The sequence below is a fragment of the Oreochromis aureus genome, linkage group 1 (assembly GCF_013358895.1).
Source record: "Oreochromis aureus strain Israel breed Guangdong linkage group 1, ZZ_aureus, whole genome shotgun sequence".
NCBI classification, from domain to species: Eukaryota; Metazoa; Chordata; class Actinopteri; order Cichliformes; family Cichlidae; genus Oreochromis; species Oreochromis aureus.
In genome coordinates this window covers 6,019,652-6,044,141 of record NC_052942.1, presented here as the reverse complement: position 1 = coordinate 6,044,141, position 24,490 = coordinate 6,019,652, and the positions used below count along the sequence as shown (strand labels likewise).

The 24,490-nt window shown below is 40.3% G+C and overlaps 1 protein-coding gene across 4 annotated transcripts; it reads left to right on the top strand.

The window, feature by feature from the left end:
* Nucleotides 1-46: 46 nt before the first annotated feature.
* On the top strand, nucleotides 47-24,135 carry vps35 (VPS35 retromer complex component). Of its 4 annotated transcripts, XM_039600014.1 has the most exons (19): nucleotides 47-129; nucleotides 267-434; nucleotides 1,353-1,451; nucleotides 3,476-3,572; nucleotides 4,347-4,470; nucleotides 5,504-5,686; nucleotides 8,095-8,314; nucleotides 8,956-9,039; nucleotides 9,434-9,543; nucleotides 10,098-10,194; nucleotides 11,583-11,731; nucleotides 15,405-15,636; nucleotides 16,204-16,359; nucleotides 17,992-18,114; nucleotides 18,205-18,384; nucleotides 20,004-20,243; nucleotides 20,606-20,749; nucleotides 22,840-23,026; nucleotides 23,528-24,135. In XM_039600014.1, the coding sequence occupies exons 2-18, from the start codon at nucleotides 432-434 to the stop codon at nucleotides 23,017-23,019; spliced, it is 2,421 nt and encodes an 806-aa protein (XP_039455948.1). In that variant the 5' UTR covers nucleotides 47-129; nucleotides 267-431; the 3' UTR covers nucleotides 23,020-23,026; nucleotides 23,528-24,135. The 4 variants fall into 4 exon arrangements, with proteins under 4 accessions (XP_039455948.1, XP_031586249.1, XP_039455847.1 ...); XM_031730389.2 differs by having other exon boundaries at nucleotides 15,429-15,636; nucleotides 22,840-24,135; XM_039599913.1 differs by having other exon boundaries at nucleotides 22,840-24,135.
* Nucleotides 24,136-24,490: the final 355 nt, after the last annotated feature.

The following is a 24,490-nucleotide window of genomic DNA, read 5'->3' as shown; positions in this document are numbered from 1 at the left end:
TGGGACGGTTGCCACTAGCAAATGTCCCAACTCTCCCGGACCATAATACAGTTTTATGTATACTGAGGTGTTTTCATAGTGTTGCAATAATAACGAAAGAGGATGTATGTTATATCACAAGACACGGTGGTAAGAAGACTGATCAATTTGTTTAACTAACTCGTTTACACAAGGCATTTTGTAGAGGGCACAGGAGGCGTGGTATTTTTCTTGAAACAACAACCTTTTTTCTCGAAATGATCAATAATATATTTTTCTTAATGTAGCCCCAATATTCTGTCGTAGGGAAGTGAGACGTAGTGAGAATGGTGGAGAAACGGCCACGCCTGTGATCTGACGTGACGCTAACTGAGTGCAGACCGTCAGCCCCGTTCTTGTGGGTCACATGACAGGCCAGCCTTCCCGACTGATCTGAAACACATCCCATAACCATGGTAAGCACTTTACCAAATACCGACTTTAGTGCAACGTTGTGCATTCCGAAATTTGCCTGTGTGTAGTTTTGACCGCTGGAAAAACTCATTTTGACTGTGTAATGTGATTTGATCTAAAGTCACCTACGTGAATGGTCCTTTGGCCTAGCTCAGCGTTTGACAGCAGCTAGCTAAGCTAACTAGCAGCCGACTGAGTGAAGCTATCGAGCGAGTAGATGCAACGTTTGTGTGTTTGTCTTTGAAACACTCTTCGTGCTCCTATATACAGTATGATATTTGCAAACAAAGGCTGCGGTAAACATCAACATTTCTGACGCAATTTAAATGAGACTGTACAGTTAGGTTTTGTTAGTGTCGTCTTCCGCTTTGCTGTGTCATATTTTAATGTAAGCATCTGAATGTTGTGGCATAACTCCGACTTAGAGTAACCGAACAGGACGCCTGTGTGGCACACATACACACGGAAACATGTCGTATGAGATTGTGCAGGCGAGCCTGGGCTCAAATACTTGTAGCAGGTTAGCTTCGTTTGGTCTGATGGACATTCAGAATACTCAGTCGTTTCTATAAAACTTTTTTTTTTTTTTTAAATCACGGACCGTGGTCACTGTCTCTGTGAGGCTAGGATGATCCTGCCATTAAACTTCATTAGTAGATACAGCCATCCACCTAGTCGGTCGTGACTTCAAACATGCAAACAAATCTGACTCGATGTGTTTTGGATTTAGACATGAAAACAACTAGGGAGTCTGCTGAACTCCTCAGACTGTTCTGTTTTTTCCTTTTCTCTTTTCTGGCGTTATAGATCATTAGACAAGTCAAACTTGAGTTCTTGCTTTTTATGCTGTGTTGCATGAAGAAAATCCTACTAGATCAATCAAGGAGTGATATAACTTGTATTTCCATCCTCTGTTGCAGCCAGCAACACAGCAGTCACCCCAGGATGAACAGGAGAAGCTTCTGGATGAAGCTGTGCAAGCTGTCAAGGTCCAGTCGTTCCAGATGAAGCGATGCCTGGTAGGAGCATTTCAGTTTATAGGACTATCATCTTGATTGTGATGTGCTTTTTAAACCACTGGCAATAAAAGTCCAGGAGTATCCTTAGGAAGAACCTAAGGATACTCCTGGACTTTTATTGCCTTTTTGATTAAAAAGAATAATACAAAAATATGACTAATCAATAGGGATGGCCGATATAACCTCAAAATTCTGTTATGATATTTAAAAAGACTGTGCAATAATCATATTTCTTATACTATGGGAAAAAAAGAATGAACTAAGTTTTATTGATGTAAGTAAATGAGGGGCATTTTCCATCCTTCTGTCTGAGAATCAGCTAATCCCCTTTTCTTTTTCATAATGATGTCTCAAAGATGAATTCAAGGTCCATTCAGGCTGTTCAGTGTGTTATACAGGGAGTGCAGAATTATTAGGCAAATGAGTATTTTGTCCACATCATCCTCTTCATGCATGTTGTCTTACTCCAACCTGTATAGGCTCGAAAGCCTACTACCAATTAAGCATATTAGGTGATGTACATCTCTGTAATGAGAAGGGGTGTGGTCTAATGACATCAACACCCTATATCAGGTGTGCATAATTATTAGGCAACTTCCTTTCCTTTGGCAAAATGGGTCAAAAGAAGGACTTGACAGGCTCAGAAAAGTCAAAAATAGTGAGATATCTTGCAGAGGGATGCAGCAGTCTTAAAATTGCAAAGCTTCTGAAGCGTGATCATTGAACAATCAAGCGTTTCATTCAAAATAGTCAACAGGGTCGCAAGAATCGTGTGGGAAAACCAATGCGCAAAATAACTGCCCATGAACTGAGAAAAGTCAAGCGTGCAGCTGCCAAGATGCCACTTGCCACCAGTTTGGCCATATTTCAGAGCTGCAACATCACTGGAGTGCCCAAAAGCACAAGGTGTGCAATACTCAGAGACATGGCCAAGGTAAGAAAGGCTGAAAGACGACCACCACTGAACAAGACACACAAGCTGAAACGTCAAGACGGGGCCAAGAAATATCTCAAGACTGATTTTTCTAAGGTTTTATGGACTGATGAAATGAGAGTGAGTCTTGATGGGCCAGATGGATGGGCCCGTGGCTGGATTGGTAAAGGGCAGAGAGCTCCAGTCCGACTCAGACGCCAGCAAGGTGGAGGTGGAGTACTGGTTTGGGCTGGTATCATCAAAGATGAGCTTGTGGGGCCTTTTCGGGTTGAGGATGGAGTCAAGCTCAACTCCCAGTCCTACTGCCAGTTTCTGGAAGACACCTTCTTCAAGCAGTGGTACAGGAAGAAGTCTGCATCCTTCAAGAAAAACATGATTTTCATGCAGGACAATGCTCCATCACACGCGCGTCCAAGTACTCCACAGCGTGGCTGGCAAGAAAGGGTATAAAAGAAGGAAAACTAATGACATGGCCTCCTTGTTCACCTGATCTGAACCCCATTGAGAACCTGTGGTCCATCATCAAATGTGAGATTTACAAGGAGGGAAAACAGTACACCTCTCTGAACAGTGTCTGGGAGGCTGTGGTTGCTGCTGCACGCAATGTTGATGGTGAGCAGATCAAAACACTGACAGAATCCATGGATGGCAGGCTTTTGAGTGTCCTTGCAAAGAAAGGTGGCTATAATGGTCGCTGATTTGTTTTTGTTTTGTTTTTGAATGTCAGAAATGTATATTTGTGAATGTGGAGATGTTATATTGGTTTCACTGGTAAAAATAAATAATTGAAATGGGTATATATTTGTTTTTTGTTAAGTTGCCTAATAATTATGCACAGTAATAGTCACCTGCACACACAGATATCCCCCTAAAATAGCTAAAACTAAAAACTACTTCCAAAAACATTCAGCTTTAATATTAATGAGTTTTTTGGGTTCATTGAGAACATGGTTGTTGTTCAATAATAAAATTATTCCTCAAAAATACAACTTGCCTAATAATTCTGTACTCCCTGTACATGAAGTGTTTCTTGAATCATGAATGTGTTTTGGATGTGATATGTAATATGCAATATATTTGTGGTCTGCAGGACAAAAACAAGTTGATGGATGCTTTGAAGCATGCCTCCAACATGCTGGGTGAACTAAGGACCTCCATGCTTTCTCCAAAGAGCTACTACGAGCTCTGTATTCTTTACATGTGCTGATTAGACATTTATGTCTCATCTAAACTTGCTGACTGTATAACAGATACTACTAGCCAGTCGTTACATGTCACAGTTTATAACTTTATGATGTTTGAGGTGGGGTTGTCATATTGTCATTCATTTGCCTTCAAATATGTTAATCATATTTGAAGGCAAATGAAGCAACAAGCAGGCGAGAGATATTCACTTGAAAAGGACAAGGAGAATAAGCTCTGCCTAGTATTTTACTGCATGGTCACATTGATTTGGGGAGAAAACTTCAGACACTGGGCCAGAAGCTGAAACAGCATGGACAGTATGCTTGCATTACAACAATATCTTGTTTAATAAATGAGAGCTGAATGAAGGCAGCGCAAAATGATGTTTTAAAGTCCAGAGCTGGCTGCCTTCTAAAGTCAAACACTCTGACCAGATTGTCATTGGAAATCCCATCCAAAATAGTCTTAGTTGAACAACTGTTGAAAAAAGGCAGAGCTACTGCACTCATTTAATTCATCCCCGTTTTTAGTTCTACTGGTGCTTCCTTTTCGGATTTTTTTGGAGTAGGACTTGGTGTAAACTGTAGGCTTATGGAGCCGTAATGTAAAATTGAAAGAACACTTAATGCTTAGGTGGCCTGGCAGTATTGCGCCTGAACACACTGTGTGCAGATTGAAAGTGAAGCCACTACATTATAAACATGCTGCAAGGAACTGTATTGTTGAATGTATATGATTTGTGGCGTGTGTGCATTGGTCCCTAACACTGTCTTCAGATATGGCAATCTCTGATGAACTCCACTACTTAGAGGTTTATCTGACTGATGAGTTTGCCAAGGGACGTAAGGTGGCAGATCTGTATGAGCTGGTCCAATATGCGGGCAACATCATCCCCAGACTGTGAGTATCAACCAACCTGAACTTCTATCAAACGTGGAGCATTAGTGGCGTCTGTTCAGCACTGTCTTCCTTTTACCCAATAGAGAGACGACATTAACATTTCAGCCATACAAATTAAGTGCTAAAAAACATAGCATTTCAGCTCATAAACTAACCAAGACGTGTTTGGTCTGAAAAGGTTGCAAATGTGTATTGGTAAGGCCAATGTCTCCATGTTATCTGCTTTTTGTTTGAACTGATATTTTCCTCCTAGGGCTATTTTATTATGGTGATATTATTTCAACTCTAGGCCCCTGTCCCAGTTTTCTACCATAGTTTTCTACCTGCATTTATGGATCTGTATAGCTCAGACCATACACAAGCAAATGTGGGCTGGTCCTTGTGTATCTGTGTCCAAATATTTAGACATTTGAATGCAGAGGCAATGTTTCAGAATTAAATATTTCAAACTGTTGAGCTGAAGTGAAGTCTGTTGATGTAATGTTAATATGGATTCTTGTTGTGATGTGTGGATTTTTACCCCTCAGCCATAAGAGGCTAATGGGGCTATTGTTGTCACCATGGCAGGTGAGTAGGTGGGTGGGCGGATAGCGCGAACATCTAAGTTTGTGAATGCGATAACTGGAGAATGAGGTCACGTAGGAGCTTCAAATTGATACCATAGTTGACTCTGCTATGAGACTCGAACGAGTTTAATTCCTGGTGATTTTGACCTCTTGGTCAGAATTAAGTTTAATGAAAATCCTCTCAAAATCTTGTGAATGCGATAACTTGAACAAGGCGACATAGGATTTTGAAATTGATAACATAGGTGTCTCTACTAGGAGGGTGAGGGTTAGCAGTGGTGGTCACCAGTAAATGTGCAAAAGTTACTTTTACACATTTGTGAGTAGTCACATTGGTGTAGGTGAAATGTGATGAATCTGCATTTGTGACCTTGTGTGACTGTTGTCTGTTTATACTAACTTTATACTCTGAAGTTGTGGTAGATGTCTGTCTAATGAAGTCTTTTTGTTTCCTCCCGTCTCCCCAGTTATCTGCTAATTACAGTGGGTGTGGTGTATGTTCGGTCCTTCCCGCAGTCTCGCAAGGACATTCTGAAGGACCTCGTTGAGATGTGCCGTGGTGTCCAACACCCACTCAGGGGCCTCTTCCTCAGAAATTACTTGTTGCAGTGTACTCGCAACATACTACCAGATGATGGAGAGCAGTCAGAGTAAGTAAGCTGAGCTTTTTCCCTCTGTGTGCACCCACAACTATCACGGTAGCTGCTCATTGGGTCCATGCATGCAGATACCATCGCTCAGATTCTGTTCTTCACAGTGGTGCTGCTGTTGGAATGTCACTGAATGTCTATTCCTTGCTTGGCTTGACCCAGGTTCTCTGTGGACCTCTCTTTTAAGTCTACCCCCCTTTTTTTTTTCAACATTTCCATTACAAAGGAGCGTTTAAACACACTGCCCCCAACAACCGGTGTTGCAATATCTTTGCTACACTATACTATTTGCTTGTCTGCCTTTACATTCATATGAACTTCAATGACATCCCATTCTTAATCCATAGAGTTTGCAGCTATATATAAAAGCTTTGACTATTCTCGGAAGGCTTTCCACAAAATTTAGGAGTGTTTTATGGACTTTTTAACCATTCTTACAGAATGGCATTTGTGAGGTCAGACACGAAGAAGGCCTGGTTCACAGTCTCTGCTCGAACTCATCCCAAAGACAGTCTATTAGGTTAAGGTCAGGACTCTGTGCAGGGCAGTCAAATTCTTATGCACCATATTTGCTCCTCCATGTCTTTATGGACCTTGCTTTTTGCACTGGTGTGCAGTCATGTTGGAACAGGAAGGGCCCAACTGTTCCCACAAAGTTGGAGTATAAAATTGTCCAAAATGTCTTGGTATGCTGAAGGAGTAAGAATTAAGTAAGAACCATTCACTAGAACTAAGGGACCAGGCCCAGCTCCTGAATTTCACCCCCCCACACCTTAATCCCCCCTCAAGTGCCATCTCCTTGCAACTGACAAACCCTGACTCATCCATCAGGTAATCTGACAATCTAGAGAACATGTCTCCCCTGTCATGCTTTACACCACTGCATCTGACGCTTTGCATAGTGATGTAAGGCTTGAATGCAGCTGCTTGGGCCTGGAAACCCACTACATGAAGCGCTCTACTCACTGTTCTTGAGCCAGTCTGAAGGCCACTTGAATTTTAGAGGTCTATAGCGATTGAGTCTGCAGAAAGTTTGCAACCTTAACACAGAGCCTTGTAGGTTTGGATTTTTTCCCCTTAATTATAAACACCTAGAAACTGTAGTTTGTGTTTACTTGTGTTATCTTTTTCTAATATTAACATTTGTTTGATGATTTGAAACATTTAAGAATGACAAACGTATAAAAACAAGTAGGAAATCAGGAAGGGGCCACATCTTTGTATGTCTGCTGTATTGTTTTAATGCTAGTATTTTGTTGGGTACTCTCGCCCCAGCTGTTTAATACATTGGTAACTTCTTATTAGAAGTCATGATTGAACTGTGATGTTATTTTAACCAGGCCTGCAACGCTCTTTCAGAATCTTTATTCCATATTTAGTGGTGAAGAAATTTCTAGTAGTTGAGGTTATGTATAAGTGACATATAATGATCATGACAAGTGAAACAAACAGAGAAGGTAACATCACATTCACAGAAGGAACATGACTATGAAGATCAAAGGTACTTTATAATAATGGCTTTTTAAAACATATAGATGTTAATTATCGCTGTATGTGTGATGATGTTCCTTCATTCAGATTGCCCCATAGGGTACATAGAGACACGTATACATGCTTACACTGTGGTCATTATTGTAAGTAGGGATGGGGATTGATAAGAATTTGGTGATTCCAATTCTATTATCGATATCACTTTGAGAGTCACCACCATCCTAAGCAGCATATGAAAGACATTACATTCATGCAAATTATTTACATGCTGAGTGGCCAAATGTTTGTGGATGTTGCAGGTGTTTCCACTCTTGTTGTGATCAGTGTTGGGGTCATTACTCCAAAAAAGTAAAGTGAAAAACATTATTACACAGAACACCTTTCTCAAAAGTAATGCATTACATTACTTAATTTCTTCTAGGAGAAAGACATTCGTTATGCTGCTTTTTACATTGCTTTCAGGTTACTCTGTAAAATTACCTCGTAATGACCAATCATTACGAGGCGTGTGGGGCTAAGGCTACAGCCTCACACGCCAACACAAATTTCTATCCTAAAAAGAACACACATGATCTTTTTCTTAGTATTTAGGTATGAGCACAAAGATGAAAACCAGCACAAAGAGACTTAATAGAATTTATTAACATTTAGGTGATGTAATGTAGATGTGATCTGTGAAAATTAGGGACACCCCCTCTGTACTGGACTTTTCTATTCAGGGATATTAAGCAGGATTTTTCATATAATAAATTATTAAGTCCACTGTTTGGATTAAAAAAACGCGTAACTGGTCATGGTGTTATATTAGTATTTTAATAGTTGATACTGGAAATTTAGAAATCACCAGAGGGGAAAGAGAACTCTAGTCCTGTAATCTTCTGCATCCCTGTTGTTAAATTGCAGCTTTTACTCCACAGGGGAACAGAGGAGATGACCGGTGACATCAATGACTCCATCGACTTTGTCCTTCTAAACTTTGCGGAGATGAACAAGTTGTGGGTTCGAATGCAGCATCAGGGTCACAGCCGAGACCGAGAGAAGAGAGAAAAGGAGCGACAAGAACTTAGGATTCTGGTGGGCACCAATCTAGTTCGGCTCAGCCAACTGGAGGGTGTCAATGTGGAGAAATACAAACAGGTGTGTCTTTGTGTTTTTGCTGAGACTAGATCTGCACAGTGGGGACTGGTCTCAGCACAGAAATCGATTTGTTACTGTCATGTTAGAAAGAGGAGAGCTGCTCGTTCTCTGGTGTCTTCGACACTGATCATGCCTTTCAGAAAGGTGGAAGTGATGTTTGATTATCTGTATTTATTTATGTTATAGTAATAGGGTTGTTATCAACTCAAGTAACGTTATGTTGAAATTACCTGACTTCCTGTGTCTTTTCTGCATGTACTGGAAGTCCCCAAAGATGTGATATAATGACATAAGGTGCACATTGCTTTATTTTCACCAAAATAAACAATGGCCACTGTTATGGCTTTATTATGTGGTAATGGTTTGACACACACATTAGGGCTGAGTTATGTGCTCCAGTGAGTGATCATCCTATCGGCCTCCTATGAGCGATAGCATCACCGCTGTGGTGGGGTGGTAGTGGAGGCTATTTCTTGAGCATTGATGATTCTTTTGACATTGAATTGTAATGTTTCAGTCTTCAGCGTCGTGTTTGCTACATTTGACATGTATTTATACCGTACATACTGTTGGTGTATTTATGATAATTTGGTATTTGTTCAGTCAAACCGTTTTTCCTGTGTGCCTTTTTCTCTCCACAGATTGTTCTTCCTGGAGTCCTGGAGCAGGTTGTGAACTGCAGGGATTCACTGGCTCAGGAGTATCTTATGGAATGCATCATTCAGGTACCTTATGTGAAAATTCTCAAGTCTCTAGAAACATTTACAACTAATCCAGTAGACTAGACTTTACTTGCTATTTATAACACTGGATTTAAGGAATAGTAGGGATGACCAGAAATCATGCACTGTTAGTAAAAAAAAACAAACAAACACTGTACCATGTTAAAGGAAAAAAAACGGGGGATTGATCAAATGTAGGCAGATTTGTTCCACTCGCCATGTTCTTGTATTAAAAGCACTGACTCATTGGATGCAGTCCCCCAATAACCCAACATTATTTGAAAAATTCAAATTCAAATGGCCTTTATTTCAGTCTTGGAGCATCCTGGTTGTTTCAAATATATGACGTGCAGTCATAGTCATTCAGGCCTTAACTAAAATAATCTCGTCTCCGAAGGTTTTCCCAGACGAGTTCCACCTTCAAACACTGAATCCTTTCCTGCGTTCCTGTGCTGAGCTACATCAACACGTAAATGTGAAGAACATCATCATTGCCCTCATTGACAGGTATGGTTTTATTTGTTGGAATGTAGCAGAGCTACCCAATGAGCAAACTGGAATTTAGTGCTTTTTGAGACTTGTTGACCACTCATTTATACTCATTGACAGTACCAGTTACAGTTAGCCATATATTACTTTATTCTATACATTTTAAAAATATTAGATTTGTATTTAAATATTTGTATCTTAATCATAGTCAATTAAGAATTCTCATTCAACCCAGCACTTATGTCTTTGGACATAAGTGTTAGGTTGTCGGAGGAAATTCGCACAGGGAGCTAACCAGAAAATTCTAGCCAGTGCTAACCGTTTCACCACTGTGCTGCTCCATAAGCCTGTTCATTTACTCTGGTCCCCAAGCTTAAACCTTTAACTGCAAGATGAGGTTTCCAGCATTTTGTTCTTCCTGTTTAAAGTAATGATGATTTGCTCATAATAATGCTTGTTCAGCGGTGAACATTATGAATCTTTTAAAACCCTGATGCACAGCTGAGCTCAAGGATTTACTGTCTGTTTATGGAGATTTTTTTTTTTAAGCCACTTTCTGATTTGTGTTTCAGACTTGCTCTGTTTGCTCATCGAGAAGATGGCCCAGGGATCCCTGCTGAAATCAAACTGTTTGACATCTTCTCTCAGCAGGTGGCCACTGTAATTCAGGTACATTTCCTTAAATTCAAGAAGGTTTGAAATAGGGGTGGGCAATATATCGAATATACTTGATGTATCGCGAGTTTTTCCACGTATGATGATTAAAATGCCTTTATCATAACCATCGAGTATAGGTTGCCGAGGAAATATTAAGCTGTCTGCACGTAATTCACTGTAAGGTTTTTGGTTTTCTCCCACACGCAGAGAATGCATCATTTATTCCCCCCCCAATCGGACAATTTTCTGCGGCACATTTTTGGCACATTGCGCTGAGCGAGAGTGTTTATATACTACCATATAGGGAAAAATATGGCTATAGTGGGAGTTGCAGACTTGCTGTCATTTGGATTTCACAAGGAGGATGTCGAACAAAATGCAGTACCACAAATTTATTCCACCAGCTGAAAAGTCATCCCCTGCAAAATTACGAATGTTTTAAACTCCGCATGTGAACATCTCCCCACACACCAAAGAAAAGTTTAAATAAACCAGCTGTGATACGAACTACAACAGCTATCCGCCAGAGAAACGGGGAAAAACAACACATGTAAGTCTGATTCCATGTTACTGTTTAACATGGAGTATATTTGTGGTTTTCGAAACTTGCAGTTTTGGAATCTGTGAGATCTCTGCTTTTAGACAATGTGCCATTGGCTTGGTTATGTGAAGTCGAGTGAGTTCTTGGCTTCCATGTTTGTGTTTAGGCACATTTTGCAAAATTATGTAACAGGTGTTATAATTGTTTGTTGTTTTCGCTGTGTTTGGTGGTCGTAGAAATGGTTTATATGAGCTTTTAGCTGAGATTCGGAGGTTCAATGGATACTACACATGCTGATATTTACATAAAAAACCTGACTTCACAGAGGCTTAAGCTGCAACTCACCCGTGGTACCGGGGGAGCTGGGGCGCAAGACCTATCATGAGAGAGAGAGAGAGAGGGAGAGATAGATAGATAGATAGATAGATAGATAGATAGATGAGTGTATCACAATATAGCCAAAAAATTGTGTGATATCAGATTTTTCTCATATCACCCAACCCTAGTTTGACCAAAGTAGATGACAGAGTTACTTTATTGAATGCAAAAAGTTTTCGGGAGAGAGCTATCCTTAACCATACGAGTGTTATTAAGAACAATCTTTTTTTTTAAGCTGCAGCTGAACAGAGCACATTAAAACCACATAATATTATTATGGAGCCACATTTAAAGTCTAACAGAGATGGCATATCATATTAGGATCTTAGGAAACTAGCAATCATTATTTATCAATTTTGATATCAGTGTGTTACAGGACAACAGTATGGTCAAAGGCAGATCCTCTCAAACTAGGTAGAGTACTAGAGTAAGTGTAACTAACAATGAAACTACTGCTCCCTTCTTTTGTCTACTTTTTCAGTCTCGCCAGGACATGCCATCAGAGGATATTGTATCACTTCAGGTCTCTCTCATCAATCTGGCCATGAAATGCTACCCTGAACGTGTAGATTATGTAGACAAGGTCCTGGAGAGTACTGTGGAGATCTTCAACAAGCTCAACTTGGAACAGTAAGTCTCTGGTCCCTTGATGAACTCCTGAGTGAGCTGTGTAATGTCATGAAATCATAAAGCTGTGTTTAATAAAAGCTGCAGAATGCATTCATTCTTATAACATAAATTGCTTTGCATATTGAGATGTATTATTAGTATTATTGAGGAAACTAAAAACTTGGTTGCTTTCATGAGTTGTGCAGATGCAGCAGCAGATGAAAGGTTTTACATATCAGGACATAATAAAACTCATCTTAACATTTGGCAAATACACCGTCAGATGCACAAAAGCACATGATATATTATACAGTGTCATTATTTATTTAACAAGATGGTAAGTCAGTAAAGCAGTACAGCCAACTAAGTCCAGGCTTACTGCTTCCATGGGAATTAAAAAGGGGAAGTAGCAGCCAGGTCCTGATTACCACATGCACTATATTATTTTAGGGTTTTTACCTTACAATATAAAACACCCTGAGGCAACTTTTGTTGTGATTTGTCGTTTTTAAATAAAACTGAATTAAAAATTGTACTTGATTGGCTGATCATCAGTTAAATGTGAGCACCTCTGGTTGTTGCAGTTTGTAGGTGTGTCAGTAGTGAGTCAGCTGTGTGTTAACACACTCTGAAGTACCACGTTACAATAATCACATTACATATTTCAGTAATGTGGCATGCTAACACTAAGCTAGCAAAGAAGTCGAAGTGATTTTTTAATGTTGTGCCGACCCCAGACCAGCAGACCCTTAACTTCAGCAGGTAACAGTCAGGCTGCAGGCTGTATTTCTACCTGTTTGTGTTTCTAATGTAGAATCACCAATTTGTTTGGCCCTTTGGTCTGGTTTTCAACTTTGCCTTGTGTTAAATAGCTGAAATCTAAGAGAAAGGTCAAATGTGTGTCCTCATTAGTATAGATTTGTGTTGACATGTGGGACTGTAGCATAAAGTCAAAAGCAATGTAACAATTACTGTAGTTAATTAATTAATTAATTACGCAAAGTATTGGATTACTTTGAAGAAGAATAACAAGTAATGAGTAATGCATTGCTTTCTTGAGAAACGACTGCAACACTAGTGTTGCAAAGCGGGAACATCAGCAGTGATATGAAAGAATTCAATTCAATTCAATTTTATTTATATAGCGCCAAATCACAACAAAAGTTGCCTCAAGGCGCTTTATATTGTACAGTATACCCTATAATAATAGATATGGAGAAAAACCCAACAATCATATGACCCCCTATGAGCAAGCACTTTAGCGACAGTGGGAAAGAAAAACTCCCTTTTAACAGGAAGGAACCTCCGGCAGAACCAGGCTCAGGGAGGGGCGGCCATCTGCTGCGACCGGTTGGGGTGAGAGAAGGAAAACAGGATAAAGACATGCTGTGGAAGAGAGAAAGAGATTAATAATAGATATGATTCAATGCAGAGAGGTCTATTAACACATAGTGAGTGAGAAAGGTGACTGGAAAGGAAAAACTCATGGGAATGCATCATGGGAATCCCCGGCAGCCTACGTCTATTGCAGCATAACTAAGGGAAGATTCAGGGTCACCTGGTCCAGCCCAAACTATATGCTTTAGCAAAAAGGAAAGTTTTAAGCCTAATCTTAAAAGTAGAGATAGTGTCTGTCTCCCGAATCCAAACTGGAAGCTGGTTCCACAGAAGAGGGTCCTGAAAACTGAAGGCTCTCCCTCCCATTCTGCTTTTAAATACTCTACGAACAACAAGTAAGCCTGCAGAGCGAGAGCGACGTGCTCTAATAGGGTGATATGGTACTACAAGGTCATTAAGATATGATGGGGCCTAATTATTTAAGACCTTGTATGTGAGGAGCAGGATTTTGAATTCAATTCTGGTTTTAACAGGGAGCCAATGAAGGGAAGCCAAAACAGGAGAAATATGCTCTCTCTTTCTAGTCCCTGTCAGTACTCTTGCTGCAGCATTTTGGATTAACTGAAGGCTTTTCAGGGAGTTTTTAGGACATCCTGATAATAATGAATTACAGTAGTCCAGCCTGGAAGTAATAAATGCATGAACTAGTTTTTCAGTGTCACTCTGAGACAGGATATTTCTAATTTTAGAGATGTTGCGCAAATGGAAGAAAGCAGTCTTACATATTTGTTTAATATGTGCGTTGAAGGACATGTCTTGGTCAAAAATGACTCCAAGGTTCCTCACAGTGTTACTGGAGGCCAAGGTAATGCCATCCAGAGTAAGAATCTGGTTAGATACCATGTTTCTAAGATTTTCAGGGCCGAGTAAAGTAAATTCAGTTTTATCTGAATTAAGAAGCAGAAAGTTAGCGGCCTTCCAGCTCTTTATGTCTTTAAGACATTCCTGCAGTTTAACTAATTGGTGTGTGTTATCTGGCTTCATGGATAGGTAGAGCTGGGTGTCATCTGCATAGCAGTGAAAATGTATACTATGTCTTCTAATGATACTGCCTAAGGGAAGCATGTATAATGTAAACAGAATTGGTCCTAGCACTGAACCCTGTGGAACACCATAATTGTGTGTGAAGAGGACTCTCCATTTACATGTACAAATTGGAGTCTATTAGATAGATAAGATACAAACCACTGCAGCGCAGTACCGGTAATACCTAAAGCATGTTCTAATCGCTCTAATAGGATATTATGGTCAAGAGTATCGAACGCTGCACTAAGGTCTAGCAGGACAAGCACAGAGATGAGTCCACTGTCAGAGGCCATAAGAAGATCATTTGTAACCTTCACTAAAGCTGTTTCTGTGCTGTGATGAGCTCTGAAACCTGACTGAAACTCTTCAAATAAGCCATTCCTCTGCAGATGATCTGTTAGCTGTTTGACAACTACTCTTTCAAGGATTTTTGATATGAAAGGAAGGTTGGAGATTGGCCTATAATTAGCTAAGACAGCTGGGTCTAGAGATGGCTTTTTAAATAAAGGTTTAACTACAGCCAGCTTGAAGGCCTGTGGTACATAGCCGATTATTAGAGATAGGTTGATCGTATTTAAGATTGAAGCATTAATTAATGGCAGGACTTCTTTGAGCAGTTTTGTAGGAATGGGGTCTAAAAGACATGTAGAAGAAGCAGTTCCTGCTGCGCATTAATCTGGGACGGGCTAGAAGACCATTTCCAATCAATCTGAACTCCATTGTGCAGTGAGAAAGATTATTCACAAGTGGAAAACATTCAAGACAGCCCCCCATCCAAGAGTGTATTGTCCCACAAAATCTACCCCAAAGTCTGAGAAACTGCAAAAAACCCAAGAGCCTCTCTGACTCTGGAGGCCTCAGTAAGCATGTTAAAGGTCAAAGTGCAAAACAGAGGTTACAAGTATGACTCATTTGGAAATGTTGCCATTTTCCAAACAAAATGTCTTCTCTCTAAAAAGAATTTGACAGTGTGACTTCATTTTGCAAAGTTGCAACTGAACAAAGTCCTTTAGACAGATGAGACCAAAGTTAAGATGTTTGGAGAAGAACAAACACAGCATGTCAGCAGAAACATCTCTAAGCATAAATATGCTTACTTTTATGTGTGTCCTCACTCAGTTTCTCAACTTTATAATAATTTCCACAAACTTGATCTTTGACAAGAACCCATACTGATTCCCCCTGCAGGTATGAGGGGTTTTTTGTCCCTTGGGACTATAAACCTGAGTCAGCTTTTTTTTAATACTGCAGGGGAAAAATGTTTTCACAGTCTCCCTTCTTCTCCCTCCTCTAGCATAGCAACCAGCAGTGCGGTGTCAAAGGAACTTACCAGGCTGTTGAAGATCCCGGTGGATACCTACAACAATGTGCTGATGGTTCTGCAGCTCAAACACTTCCCACCACTCTTTGAATACTTCGACTATGAGTCCCGCAAGAACATGAGTTGCTATGTGCTGAGCAACACATTGGACTACAACACCACCATTGTGGCACAAGAGCAGGTTATTAATCTAACATCTGTATATTATATTTGTATTTAAACTGACAGAGCATCAGACAAAACAACCCCCTGCCAACATTTTACATAAGAAAGGATGTGTGGTTTTCATAGATACATTGTTTGTAATTAATTTTTTTTTACACATTTATATAGTTTCCCAACAACCTTGCAAATAGGGTTGTAAACGTTGACAAAAACCCCAAACTACAGTCGACGTAGAGAAGCCCTCACTGACAGATGAAAAAGTGATGTTAACAGAAATGACCTTATGTAGGCTGTTTCACCACAGCCACAGTCTCTTGCTGAATGCACACTGGTTATGTATGATTGCAGTATCATCTTGAAAATCCAAAATTTTGTTCTGTACTTTGTGATACAACTTGTCATATTTGCTTAGATTAGCGAGAAATTTGTATAAAAATAGCTGTTTTTTCATTTTTGTTTTAGTAGTTTCATGTTAAAGTATTCTTTAAGGTTTTTGTGCATTATTGTGCAGACATCTAGCCTGGTTACACAGACCATGTTTGTAAATAGTATCGGTTTAATGTTGTACCCTTTGTTCCTCCAGGTGGATGCCATCTTGAACTTGGTGTCCACACTGATACAGGACCAGCCAGACCAACCAACTGATGATCCAGACCCAGAGGACTTTGCTGAGGAGCAGAGCCTTGTGGGTCGTTTCATCCATCTGCTCCATTCTGAAGATCCTGATCAGCAGTATCTTGTAGGTGTTTGCGTTAACATTGTGTCTTTCTACGTTCTCAGTCATCAAGGTAGTGGTAGTCTTGAGTGCTCGAAAACAAGGCAACTGGACATTTGTACAGGCAAGGCCAACAACGTGCCATGGGCTCCTCTGTGTCACCCACTGTAGCTAACCTTATCATAGAGGAAGGGGAAAGTAAAGCTCTGGGCTGAGAGGGACAGCACCGAGCCACAGGTTCAGGTATGCGGGTGACATTTGGGTCAAAATCAAGTAGAAGAAACCTTCACTGATTTACCAGGGAGGATATCAGGGATCATGGGTTAAAAATGAAAAAAAAAAAAACCCCTCTTAGAATGTGGTTGTCCCAACTGGACCTACATGAAGTCAGCTGTACACTCACATGTATTTCTACATCTAAAGGTCACTCTTTCTAGGATACCAATGTTCACATTTTGGACCACGAAGACAGATGGTTTGCTAAAATTAGGTCATCTATGTCCACTGTGAACCATCTTCATTGAATAGAGGTGGTAGCCTATGACACGAAGTATCAGCCACTTACTGTGCAGTCTGACATCCTTCCCAGCCACTTCAGGTGACCTCAATAGCTCCATTGATGGTGGGGTGGGACAGTGTCCTACACTGGTTTCACCCTTAATCCCCAGTGATAACCTAAGAATGTTTTTTCACACCTTGGATCATGTGATGACTCGCATGATTAATAGTGGATCAATAACCCTCAGGAACCAATCCAAGGTTTAAATTAACCGGGTGCACTTGCCTCAGTGGTTACTGCTACATCCCCTTTACTTCAGTGGTGAGAATGGGGAGCTGGATACACTGGTCCTGAACATGGGCATGCCACAGGGCTGTGTGCTCAGCCCGACGTTATTCACTCTATTTGCTCAAAACTGTTTTGCCGTTCACTTCACTAACACAGTCGTGAAGCTGTATTTTCATTTTTGTTTTACTAGTTTCATGTTAAAGTATTCTTTAAGTTTTGTTTGATACCAGCGTATTGGGTCTAATATTGGAACAATGATGAGACTCACTATAGAGAGGAGATCCAACACCTGACACAGTGGTTTTTTAGACAACAACCTCGCCCTGAACACCAGCAAGACCAAGGAGGTCATTGTGCGTTGCAGGAGGTCCAGGCAGTAGAGAATGTGGACATCATCAAGTTCCTGGATCTCCACATAATATCTTACCTGTTGTTTTCTATTCTTGATTGTGTGTATATGTTAATGTAATATTGTTATGTGTGTGAAGACATAATGACAAGAAATGATTCTTACTCTTCTTCACTCCACCTTTTGTTTTTAGAATTGAAGAAGCCTCGTGGATGAGAGCGAATGTATTTGTGAAATTGTAGAAGTCCAGTTGTCTTCTTTTCAAGCATTTGAGACTAACCTGAAGAGTCGTAATTGTGCACATTATGCATTAGATATACTGCATAGAGTCCTGCAAGTGGTGTCCTTTAAGTTGCTGCTAAGGATTTTGAAAATAATGCTGCAGTGTTTCCTTTGTCCCCACCTTATCTAGTTCTTGGGAAAATTTCAGCAGATTACACTTCTGAATAAGTTTCTACTTCTGTGAATGTTTTTGCTGAGACCAGTGGTTTTCATTTAATTTCGTTCTCGTTTGGTTCAGATTCTTAATACAGCACGCAAACACTTTGGAGCTGGTGGAAACCAAAGGATTCGCTACACATTGCCTCCCCTTGTGTTTGCTGCCTACCAGCTAGCCTTTCGATACAAGGAAAACTCCTCAACCGTGAGCAAATGTTATTTTTCATCACAAAGCACATAATGCATTTTATCTTATGTCCTGTTATGAAATTATACCAATTTCTTTTCCTCTTAGGATGACAAATGGGAAAAGAAGTGCCAGAAGATTTTTTCTTTTGCCCACCAGACAATCAGTGCACTCATTAAGGCTGAGCTTGCCGAGCTGCCTCTTCGACTCTTCCTGCAGGGGGCACTAGCTGCAGGGGAGATTGGATTTGAAAACCACGAGACTGTAGCGTATGAGTTCATGTCACAGGTAGAATGTTTAATAATTCTGTCATGCCTTTAAATAGTTTATATACATACATACATACGTACACACTACCGGTCAAAAGTTTTAGAAGACCCGAGTTTTTCCAGTTTTTTATTGAAAATTATGCAGTTTAATGTCTCATTGCACTCTGAAATGAAAGCAGTAAGACTAAAAAAAGAAATCACTGAATCAATTTATAGACCAAAATGTATTCTAAACCTTTGACTCATCAAAGTAGCCACCTTTGGCAGCTGAACACACCCATGGCATTCTTTCTACAATAGAAATCAAATATTCTTCAGAAAGTTCTTTCCATATCTGTTGCAGAAGTTCCCATAAATGTATGGCACTTGTAGGTTGCTTTGCTTTCACTCTTCTGTCCAGTTCATCCCAAACCAGCTTGATGCGGTTTAAGTCTGGAGACTGTGCTGGCCACTCCGTTTTTTTAAATGTCCAAGTCTGTTTTTCAAGCATACTTGAACTTATGTTTTGGGTCATTATCTTGCTGTAGGATGAACCCCTGACCAACTAGTCATATACCAGAGGCTATTGCATGGCACTGCAGAATGCTGTTCTGTTCTGAGTGCCTTTTGATGGTGAAGGAAACTGTACTCACTGACACCTTGATTGATTGATTGATTGGTAATAGATTTCAAACATGTAAACAATATACAGGTACATTTAGGAAAGAAAATAAGAGAGAGAAAAAAAAATACTACACAAAAAAATCAATACATTTCAATATAGCTGCCGTTCTGATTAATTTACATGTTGAAAGGGAGTGGGAAGAAGTAAACGCTTATTTAATCCCACCCCTTTGCCATAAATTATCAGTTAATATTTAGTCAGCTTCCTTACTGATATAATTTGTAATAAAATATAGTGAACAGATTTCTGATATACTATATACTATAATATAACATCATGAATTTTTTTTAGTCTTATTTTTTTTTTTAAATAGAGACATTCACTTAATGTCAATATTTTCCTTTTCTTTATAGTTCGAGAAGATCATATTTTTATAACTCTTTTTGAACTGTTTTATGTTTGGACATTGCTTTAATTCCATATTCAGACTGTTCCACAGTTTCACTCCATGAACAGAAACACAAAAGCTTTTTCTTGTAGTACGGACCTTCCCTGTTTTGAAGTTACAAACACCTTGACTTCCTTTGAAATTTCTCTGTAGGAGAAAAACGTTGGAACACCTGTAGTAGCACCAGCTTTCGAGGCTTGTTCAACCTCCATTACTGCAGAAGAGTTTTAAATGGTTAACCCATGTTGTGTTCCCTGGAAAAGGCCTTTTTGTATAATTCTGAAATGTACAGAATTTTTCAGTTTTGGCTAACTTATCTTTTTTTAACCTCTGGCAGTTCACCACTTACCTTTGTACCATTTCAAGCCATTCACTGAACTTGAACGACTTGAACTGCAATAAATAATTGGAAAAATTGGGGTGCTCTAAAACTTTTGAGTGTATAACCAAAAACATAACTTTATTTTGTTGTATTTTAAAACAATTAGACCACTATAGTTCTCTTTCTCTGTCATTGGGTGGTGTTGTTCCATCCCCTCAACCTTTTCATCTCTTCTCTTGGTTCTCCATACATTGTCCACATTAGGCATTCTCTCTCTATGAGGATGAGATCAGTGACTCCAAAGCTCAGCTGGCAGCCATCACGTTGATTATCGGCACTTTTGAGCGAATGCGATGCTTCAGCGAGGAAAACCACGAGCCCCTGAGGACTCAGTGTGCACTGGCTGCGTCCAAGCTGCTGAAGAAGCCTGACCAGTGCAGAGCTGTCAGCATCTGTGCCCATCTCTTCTGGTCGGGTCGCAGCACTGACAAAAATGGTGAAGAGGTGTGTTGGAATTAAGCTTTTTTTTCCCCATACACTAACATAAAGTAGTTGAAGATGGTTATAGTAAAATTATGTGCATGCAGATGAATGACATTCTAAAAACTGACATTTAAATGGAATCATCAGTGTGTCATGTAGGACTTTGTTCTAGAGGAGGAAGTCTCCAGAAGGCTAAACAGTCACTGTATTAAACCCCAAAAGATTAGTTATGGAATCAAATGGATGTGGTATTGAGTGATCAGCAAGTTCATTTTTACGGTACACAATGCACTTTAACACACTGTATAATCCTGTTAATGCTACTGTGCACTTTAGTCTTTTTATATATCTCTAAATGCTCCCTGCTCATTTTACACATTTAGATCCGTGATGGTAAGCGGGTGATGGAGTGTCTAAAGAAAGCTTTGAAGATTGCCAACCAGTGCATGGATCCATCACTGCAAGTTCAACTTTTCATTGAAATCCTCAACAGATACGTCTGCTTCTATGAGAGGGAAAACGATGCGGTAGGACACTACTTAAAAAAAAAAATTGTTTGTGCTAACCAGTAACTGGTAATTTTGCCCAGAGAGAATAATTTCTTCATTGGCAATATGTATGAAACTTCATACTTCGCCTTGCCTCAAACCAACCACTCAAGTTCAAGTGTTCATTAACAGTTAGGTCTATAAATGTTTGGACAATGATACGGTTTAATAATGTTCACTCTGTGCACAACAACAGTAGATTTTAATATTCAAAATTACTAAAACAGTGTAATTGTCCAGAAACTTAGACCTAATTCTCTATTCTCTTACAAAGCTGCAAACAGCAGTAGGAGGGCCTTTGCACCCTGTTGCATGTCCAAGCATGCCGTTGTCAAGTTGAACTACGGCTTGGGCGTGGTGTGGGTGAGCAGTTATCCGGTCTGGGATGTTGATTGTTTGTTGTTATTTACCCACTGAATATACTACCTTTGCCCACTAAGTGGTGATGGAAATTACCTACTTACTAGAAGTCACCCTAATGTATATCCTGCACGGATCCACCAACTGAAATTTTATTTACATGGGATGATGATTACCACCTACTGCTGATTATCTGTTGCCACTAGGTGGCATTGTGTCACTTAATATTAGATCCCGACTACAGTTGTTTTTATGCTGGCCACACGCCCCCTGTCATCGAGTTTGATGTCACATCACCTGTCGCGCGCCACCTTATTTGTGGCACTGTGGGTGATCGAGCACTTCTCTCCTTCTTTTTTTTTTTCCCTTTCCCTTTATGGTCATGTTTCACTGTGCTGACGAATGACCTGGCATTTCTATAAAAATGTTGTCTTAATGAGTGTATTGAATCCTTGTGTTACACTCAAAAAGGTGCTTTGTGAGGTGACCTTGAAGCACTTTGGCTAGTCTGCTGAGGAAGAGCTCCTTGTGAAGCCAGAATATGTAGATACCAGAGGTGTGCTTTTTAGACTCAAGTTGGTTCGCACAGGTTTGTATATGATTTTGAAAATGAACTTCTGCCACATTCTTAACAGCATCTTGAATCTGGGCAGTTATTTTTAAAGTTATTTACTTAAATGTGAAGCAAGCCCCAACTTTAATTTCAGTGGTCACACTTAAAAAAATGTAAAGAGCCAGTTAAGGTAACTCGGGCATCTGACAAGGATGCCTCCTGGGTGCCTCCTGGGTGAGGTGTTCCGGGCATGTCCCACCAGGAGGAGGCCCTGGGGCAGACCCAGGACACGCTGGAGAGATTATATCTCTCAGCTGGCCTGGGAACACCTTGGTGTTCCCCTGGACAAGCTGGAGGTGGTGGTTGGGGAGAGGGAGGTCTGGGCTTCTCTGCTTAGGCTGCTGCCCCCACGACCCAACCCCAGATAAGCGGAAGAAGATGGATGGATGGATGGATGGATGGACACTTAAAAAATGGCATATATATTGTGGCTGTTGATTGGTTCTCAGGACTCCTTGAGCCCTCCTCCCTGTGTAAAGTCTCTTCCCTCCTCGGACCAGGCCCGTGTTTTTATTAGAGCGTTTGGTGGAATTGTTTCCGTGACCAACTCTCGCATCCATGTAGCTGGAATGAGCCTAAGCCATCAAATTGAAAATTTGTTACTTTTTTACAGTTGACTTTGTGTTAAGCTCAGTTTGTTGTTTTGATTTGAACAGTTGCTCTTATCTATTCCAACTGACCCACAGAGCATGTACATGAATACTTTGGTATGAGTGAATATTGTCCACAATCTACCACCTGGCTGTAGCTCAGGTGGTAGAGCAGGTCACCTACTGATCGGAAGGTTGGTGGTTCGATTCCTGGCTTCCCCTAGTCTGCATGCCAAATATCCTTGGGCAAGATACTAACCCCAAATTGCTCTCCGATGCATCCATCGGAGTATGAATGTGTGTGAATGTTAGCTAAAAGAAGCACTTAGACAAATATGCTTGTGCGAATGGGTGTGAATGGGTGAATGCACAAGTTGTGTAAAGCGCTTTGAGTGCTCAGAAGAGTAGAAAAGTGCTATATAAGAACCAGTCCATTTACCATTTACCAATAATATTAGAATGTAAACAGGAACCCTTGTGCTGTTCCTCCTCTTCCTCCCATCCAGGTGACAGTCCAGGTGTTAAACCAGCTGATCCAAAAGATCAGGGAAGACCTTCCCAACCTGGAAGCTAGTGAAGAGACGGAGCAGATCAACAAACACTTCCACAATACACTGGAGCATCTTCGTCTGCAGAGGGAATCCCCTGAATCTGAGGGCCCTGCCTACGAGGGTCTGGTCCTTTAAAGCTAATGTAGGTTGGGAAATATAAAGTCCATTTTAGATGTTCCACTATATTAAGAGTAGACGACCGCACACTATCAAGAATAAAGAAGTTGTGTTAAAGGCCAGGAATAGAAATAAACATTAAGAGCTGAAAGAACTCATTTCAGTCCTTCATTTAGTTGTTGATGTCTCTTCATCATTCCTCCTTGCTATCCATCCTTGCATGTGTAAATCAATGCTGCACGTAACTTTAGTGTGCAGTCGTGGCAAGTCTTTTATTTACCATTCCTTTATAAGGCCACAATTAACCAGTTTGTCTGTATCCTGCACTATGTTAATGTTGATGGAGGACTTGCTAACTGTGTCATCACGCCTTCAATTGTTGATATCTGTCCATATTGAGAAGCGAATGTAATAGCCGAGTGTATAAAAACTAGAGAAAATCTAAAAGTTGTAGTTCTCTCGCAGCGGGTTTGCATACGGCCTGGTTTCCTGAACATGAATAATCAATAACTCTGCTGTTCTTTAGGTTGACTTTGTGGCAACTTTAAACAGATTGTGCCAATCCAAACTGAAGACCAGATGACCGTGCAATCTTTGGCCGTCACACTTCAGCGTTCTTCTTTTTGCCACATCGTGCTCGCCATTCTCTCTCTCGTTAGGCTCCTTATAGTGTGTCTCATTTGAAGTCAGGACTTCTCACCACTGGATTGACCTGGTCAAAACTGTGGTGTGTTTGCATGCTTTAGTGTGCTTGGCATCAAAGGGCCAGTGTTTAGTTCACTCTCTATGGATCTCACTAATTACACTGTTTTACGTTCTTCCCCATGATATTTTTTGATAACAAACCATGTCCCTTTGGATGAACATGTTAAGGAGGTGCAGCAGTTCCTCAGGATTGTATGTTGACTGACTTGTCAGTGTACAATGGTGCAGAAGCTTTGTGTCGTTTTCCACAACATTTATTGATTTCTCTTTCTTGCTTATTAATGTTGATTTGTTGGAGTCGGCATTGACCTGTTACTTTTTTGCTTTTAAATATGTGTTTAAATGCACTTGTAAATCAGATAAATAAAAATACAGATTAAGTAGAAATGATCATTGTCACTTACTGAAATAAAATTGACATTAACAGTACTTGAATTTTACTTATTTTACACACAGTATTTGTTGGGTCTGTTCCCACAAACCCTGCTAGTTCTAGAGACTTATTCATCATGAAAGAAAACAAGACAGTCGATCGATCGATTACTTGCGCAAGGGAGGCCTCATCTGTGTCCAGCACGAAAATGACCCCAAATCCGGCCTCCTCTCGCTGCCTTTTATTGAGAGACAGTTCACACAAAACACAGCAAAGCAATGCCCACATGGTTCTAAGGCATTGTATGTATATGTGAACTTTTATATGTGTGTGTGTGTGTGTGTGTGTGTGTGTGTGTGTGTGTGTGTGTGTGTGTGTGTGTGTGTGTGTGTGTGTGTGTGTGTGTGTGTG

Excerpts from the sequence above, each read along its gene's own strand:
- vps35 (XM_039600014.1), top strand. Across the intron at positions 9,040-9,433 it reads TTATGGAATGCATCATTCAG|GTTTTCCCAGACGAGTTCCA; the intron begins GTACCTTATGTG and ends TCGTCTCCGAAG. Across the intron at positions 18,115-18,204 it reads ACAAGGAAAACTCCTCAACC|GATGACAAATGGGAAAAGAA; the intron begins GTGAGCAAATGT and ends TTTTCCTCTTAG.